This window comes from Vipera berus (genome assembly GCF_964194415.1).
Source record: "Vipera berus genome assembly, chromosome: 9".
NCBI lineage: Eukaryota > Metazoa > Chordata > Lepidosauria > Squamata > Viperidae > Vipera > Vipera berus.
In genome coordinates this window covers 21,898,978-21,904,839 of record NC_138212.1, presented here as the reverse complement: position 1 = coordinate 21,904,839, position 5,862 = coordinate 21,898,978, and the positions used below count along the sequence as shown (strand labels likewise).

The 5,862-nt window shown below is 49.6% G+C and overlaps 1 protein-coding gene across 2 annotated transcripts; it reads left to right on the top strand.

Moving 5' to 3' along the window:
* Positions 1–2,408: 2,408 nt before the first annotated feature.
* YRDC (yrdC N6-threonylcarbamoyltransferase domain containing) lies at positions 2,409–5,744 on the top strand (the record flags this gene model as incomplete). 2 transcript variants are annotated; one of them, XM_081334220.1, is made up of 6 exons in its annotated part: positions 2,410–2,722; positions 2,794–2,908; positions 3,030–3,149; positions 4,247–4,327; positions 4,652–4,794; positions 5,066–5,744. In XM_081334220.1, the coding sequence occupies 6 exons, from the start codon at positions 2,445–2,447 to the stop codon at positions 5,133–5,135; spliced, it is 807 nt and encodes a 268-aa protein (XP_081190346.1). In that variant the 3' UTR covers positions 5,136–5,744. The 2 variants fall into 2 exon arrangements, with proteins under 2 accessions (XP_081190347.1, XP_081190346.1); XM_081334221.1 differs by lacking the exon at positions 4,247–4,327 and having other exon boundaries at positions 2,409–2,722; positions 5,066–5,738.
* Positions 5,745–5,862: the final 118 nt, after the last annotated feature.

The following is a 5,862-nucleotide window of genomic DNA, read 5'->3' as shown; positions in this document are numbered from 1 at the left end:
GTGCCTATGGAAGATTTCTTTCTTCAATAAGTGAATTATTGGGGGAAAGATACGGTGTCAATTCCCATACCATTCACTTAGATGGCAGAAAGTGTGCTGAGCCATTCTGTCAGCCTCCAGTCTGCAAGAGGGGGAGCATAGACATGCACTAAGGGACATGGACTAAGAAACAACTAAAGCTGAAGCCCCTTTTGCCTCTGCTTGAACAGGGAGCAGCAGGATATCCTGATTCTTTTCCACCTGCTCCCTCCAGTGTGTCTTTGTGGGAGTTATTTTAAACTGCTAGTTTAAACTCCTAGGCCATCTGTCCCTGCTCTGGACCAGAATCTCAAGGCCAGGTGCAGCAAAAGGCTGGAGCCAAATGGGGATCAGTGCACTGATTTCTCACATGGAGACCTCCACTGTTTTCTTTCACAGTATTTTCATCTCTTAATTTCTTTTAGTCCTGCAGAACATGAAAAGCAGCAGCTTATAGAATCATAGGGCTGCAAGGGATCTTGGAAGTCTTCTAGTCCAACCCCTTGCTCAAGACCTTTTGGGCACCAGGGACCGGTTCCGCAGAGAAAGGTTTTTCCATGGTTTTGTGTGCTGTCTGCATCCCATGAATGGGGCTTTGCTTGTGTGGTCTGGTTGCTGGCGTGCCACGGCCTGGTGCCAGTCCATCGACTGGGAGTTGGGGACCCCTGCCTTACATCATCCCTGTCAATCTTTTATTGAAAACTTCCAGCAGTGGAGTACCCACAACCCTGGAAGGCAAGCCTCCAGGCCCCTTATCATCTTTGTTGCTCTTCACTGCACACTTTCGAGGCCCTAGAACTGTGGTGGTTAGAGTGCAATGTTGTAGGCTCACTCACCACTCACCGCCAGAAGTTTGATTCTCACCGGCTCAAGTTTGACTCCATCCTTCCAAGGTTGGTAATGATCTTCGAAGAGGAAAGTGGAGCAAGGCATGATGGGGGCAGGACACCCAAGTGTATGGGACCCTGACGGGAAGCTGGGCAGGGGGTGCTTTGTGCGAAGCGGGAGGCCTGGCACAGACTATGTGTGAGCTGGGGAGGACCACGATATGGACAATGAATTGCACCAGGCCTCCCAGGGATTCCCCACACACTGAGGCACTCTGGGCTACACTTAACAATTGCAATGGGGAGAACCAGGGTTGTGTGTGACAATGATTTATGACCATAATTGTGGTCACAAGTCAAAGACTACCAGTATAACTAGAAATTCGGGTGTTATAGGAGAATTGCTCTCCCCATCTGCTTTTTAAAATATTACAAAACACAATGAAATAATCTTAAAAGTGGCATGAATGTAAGGAGAGGTTCAAAAGAGCCCCACAAAGGAGCACATTGTTGATCATACAGAATAGAATGGAAGTAGAATTGAGAGTTCTTTTCACACCCAAGCTATAAATATTTGTTGTGGAAGATGAAACAGCAATAATTGGGAACTGAATACAGTACACCAATGCTACTACTAATAAAGTAGACCACAACCTACTGTCAGAATCCATTTATATCCCATTCATAAAATCCTATATGTAAGTTCTAAAAATCTTACAACCCCACTGGATTCTGACATTTTTCCAAGAAGGAGAAGAGAAGATGTTAATAGCCACAAGGATGTTTATTCAGACTGCCAGGAGGCTGTCTTCAAAGACCAGAGGGAGAACCTTTGAACTAAAACAACAAAGGAAAAGGGGGGGGGAAGAGATCTAGTTTGTATCTCCGATTTAAATCTCTAAAGGAAGAGAGTAACGAGAGTTCCCTCTTTCCCATGAAAGGATTTGACACCTGAATTTTAATTGATTCGGGACAAACCAGATGGCTTGAAGGGAGGGGTTTTGACCCGGGACTCTTTAAAAAGTACCAAACTGTAACACAGTTTCAGATCCTGTCTAGTATTTCCATCTCCAAACATGTTTTAGTAAAAGCTCCTTTTGGACAATTTCTGGTTCAAGAGTTCTTTCTTTCCTAAGATGTGGATTGGGTACCAATCTGATTGGTACCTAAATATAAGCTCCTCATCAGAACAAAGACATGCTCTAGGTAGGATTCCCATTCTTTTGAGCAGTTTCCATAGCTTGACAGATTCCACACAATCGATGAAAGCCATCGTGACCGTCTTTGGGGCATTCTTTGGCTTCCTCAATTATCCAGCATTGTAAAGATGGAGTAAAACTGACGTGCTGTCATTCTCAAAAGAGGCATCAAAGACGGCAAGTGTTATCAAAGAAGCAAGGCAGCTGATCTCCCGGCCGGTCCCAGTGAGCCAGGCTGAAAAGCCGAACTCGACGGCGCCTCTCGCCCAGGCTGGGGGAGGACGGCGAGGCGCCGCTCTAGCCGTGCCTCTCGGCGACGGGGCGGCGCGCCGGAAGTGCGTAAGCGGCGCCGGAAGAGCCGCGGATGCCGGTCGGCTTGGGGCGGCGGAGGCTGTGGGCCATGCTGGCGGGGCCGGTGGCGCGGGGCCGGCCGCTCCCTCCCTGCGCGGGCGCCGAGCGGCGCGTCTGCCTGGCCGGGGACGCGGGCCAGGCGGCGCGGGCGCGGGCGGCGGCGGCTCTCCGCGAAGGCGGGCTGGTGGCGGTGCCCACCGACACGGTCTACGGCGTGGCCTGCTTGGCGCAGGACTCCGCGGCCGTCGAGGCCCTGTACCGGCTGAAGGGGCGGCCCGCTGGCAAACCGCTGGCCATCTGCCTGGGCGACGTCGAGCAGGTGCAGAGGTGCGCGGGCCGGGAGCGGCGGGGAGGGGAGGCCAGGCCAGGCCAGGCCGCTGAGCCTTCTGCGCCCGCAGGTACTGCCGCCTCCCGGTGCCCGAGGAGCTGCTGCGCGATCTCCTGCCCGGTCCCGTGACGCTGGTGCTGCCGCGCTCGGACGCCCTCAACCCCGACCTGAACCCCTTCACGCCGGTGAGCGACGGGCGGGCTGCGCTGCTGGGCTGGTCGGTTGCCCCCGGCCGGGGTGGAGCGGGCGCCTCCCAGAGCGGAGCTTCTCCCTTCAGCAGCGCGCCTCTCTCTTCCCCTCCTGCAGCTGGTGGGCGTCCGCGTCCCCGACCACCGCTTCGTCAGGGAGCTGGCCAGGGCCTGTGATGCTCCCCTGGCTTTAACCAGCGCCAACGTCAGCGACAAGGCGAGCAGCCTCACCGTCACGGTAAGAACGGCCCTGACCGGAGCGTGTGGGAGCTGCTCTTTCTGAGCCTGCTTCAAGGAAGCAGTCCTCTTCTAGAAGAGTGTTTGCCTGTAAGAAGTTGGCTTGATGTTATCTGGAACTCGCAAGTCTTCTATCTTGTGGTTCTGGACTGAACCCAACTGTGCTCTATATACCTTCTTCCTCATTGATTGATTTAATGCATGTGTAAACAACTATGAAAACAACAACCGCTGCCAATCATGGTATATAGCAATGATTAATACTATATTCTTGGTACTGGGAGTGCTACAGCATTCAAGTCCCAAAGGACTTCCAGAAGAGCCTTGGTTTTCTTCGCTTGCTTGGGGCCAGGAGCAGCTATTCCAGAGGAAAGGTGCCCACCCATTGCACATCTCAATAAATAGGGATGTTTAGCAGACATTCTCTGTTTTTAGATTGGGTGGGCACAGTTTCAATCTTTTGCCTAGGCCAGAATCCTGCCTCCTTTTTCCATGCCTCTCTAGCTGTTGCCCCCGCCCCCCATACACACCTTTCCTCACAATATTTCTTGTGATGTGTATTAATGTCAAAACCCATTCCTATTTCATTTCATTTCTCTATTTCATCCCACCTCTCCTGTGGGGAGGGAGGATGTGCCTGCAGGGCATTGCTTTCACTTTCACTTCCCCTTCCCCTTCGGTACAATGTAATCCAGACATGTCAAACACAAGGCCCGCGGGCTGGATCTGGCCCGCGAAGTGATTTCATGTGGCCCGCGAAGCCATCCTGGAAACAGTGAGGGAATGGCCCCCACTGCCTTGGCCCTGGCCCAGAGACCCTCTTTCCACCAAAGACCCTCAGATCTGTCCCACTCCTGCCCAGGCCCCCACAGGCACCCTTGATGCGAACGATGTAGAGCTGGCCATGCTTGCCCAGTAGGCCATATGCACTCTAGCCACGCCCACCCTGGCCATATCCACCCGGCCCCCTGAGGGCAACCGCAATGCTGATGTGGCCCTCAGTGAAATTGAGTTTGACACCCCTGATGTAATCCCTTATTTTGTTTATTGGGGCTGTATCCTGTTTCCTGCATTATCTCTCTCTCTCTGAACTCTTAGCTTTTAAACTGTCAATTGAGAACAAAGGAAGAGAGGGATCTAACCTCAGTGCCTGGATTTTGTCTACACTCCCAGAGAAAGGTGTGAACAAGCCTTTGACTCTCACATGAGCTGGAGACAGGCTGATATTATCTCCTTATCTCCTCGGTTCCTACAACGGACTTAATACTTGGGGATTGGCTATCCCACAGGGGGGGAGCAATCTATGGGGTGAGGTCCTGCTTGGGGACACTATAACCTACTGTGTTGTGCGGGAAATCTCAGATCCTGTCTATTATGCCTGCTATCTCCTATTCTTAATAAAAGTTCCTGCTTGGAAGAAATTGTTTCCAAGAGTTCTGTTTTCTTAAGATGTGGACTTGAAGCAGGTTCTAGGAGTTAATTTCTTACGTATCTTTTCTATAGGAATTCCAAGAGCTATGGCCTCAGCTTTCACTGGTCATCGATGGGGGGCCAACTGGAGATGCCCTTAGTCCTGAGTGTCGTCTAGGTTCAACTGTGGTTGACCTATCCATCCCTGGAAAATACAAGGTTATTCGACCAGGATGGTAAGCCACCCATTATTATAGGGTTAAATAGCTTGTGTGAGTTACACTTGCTTCTTATAAATGAGAAACATTTTTGTGGCCCAAAAGAGTTGGTTCAAAATAGATGCACTTAAGCAGGCTTCTCATTTCCACACATGCCTTGTGGAGTGGGGAAACACAACCTATTGTACTGACTGTGATTGCTCTCATTACATTCTAGAATATTACAGCAGGAATCCCCCTCGTTCCCCAGCCCTATTTTGTAATTATCTCTTCTTCATTCTTTTTCCAGCGCACTTACTCAAACTGTTGAAATCCTGGTATCCAAGTATGGGTTGAGAGCTGAGGTGTCTGGAGACTGATATACTGGACCTTGGGGACACTGAAGTGCTGTCAGGCTTTTCCCAGTCAAGAAAGCAAAATGTGACCACTATGATTGCAAAGGGACTCTCCCTTAGGGTACATCCTTAATGCTATTGCAGCTTCAAAGATGGTCCAATTTGTGACTTTGAGGACTCTGGCCAAATGGCTGAATTTCCTTTAAGGCTTAAAAGTGCAGCTATTTCTGATTGCCTGAATCATCTCTGCCATCTGGTTTCACACAGAGACTAAATCACTTTTCCTACTCTGTCTAAAGAAGAAAGCTTGCGTGATCTGAAAACAGATCCTCAAGGGATCATGTGAACATCTGAATATGAATAATTCAGTTGAAATTCAGTAATGTGGGAGTGGGTTGAATATAGGACTAAATAAATGGGTAGGGCTATCTCTGTTGACTCTTCTCATACCCTAACAGTAGGACCAATGTCATTAAATTAAAATTGTATGCAATTTTCATGACATATTTTTTTCCATAAAAAGGAGATCTAGGTAGGGTGAACCCAATCAGTGTGTAGATAGGAGACCACCAAAAATCCCAAGGTAATAAAGTTGTTTGAAAAGTCAGAAAAACACTTGGGGAAAAAATCAGTGGCAGATTTTCTGCCAAGATAAGAATGCGGACAATTAAAAAAGATTTTAAAGATGAGGTTATTAACGTTGAATGGCTTGTTACAGGAGAAGTTAAGCTGCCCTGAATGTTGGGTGGGT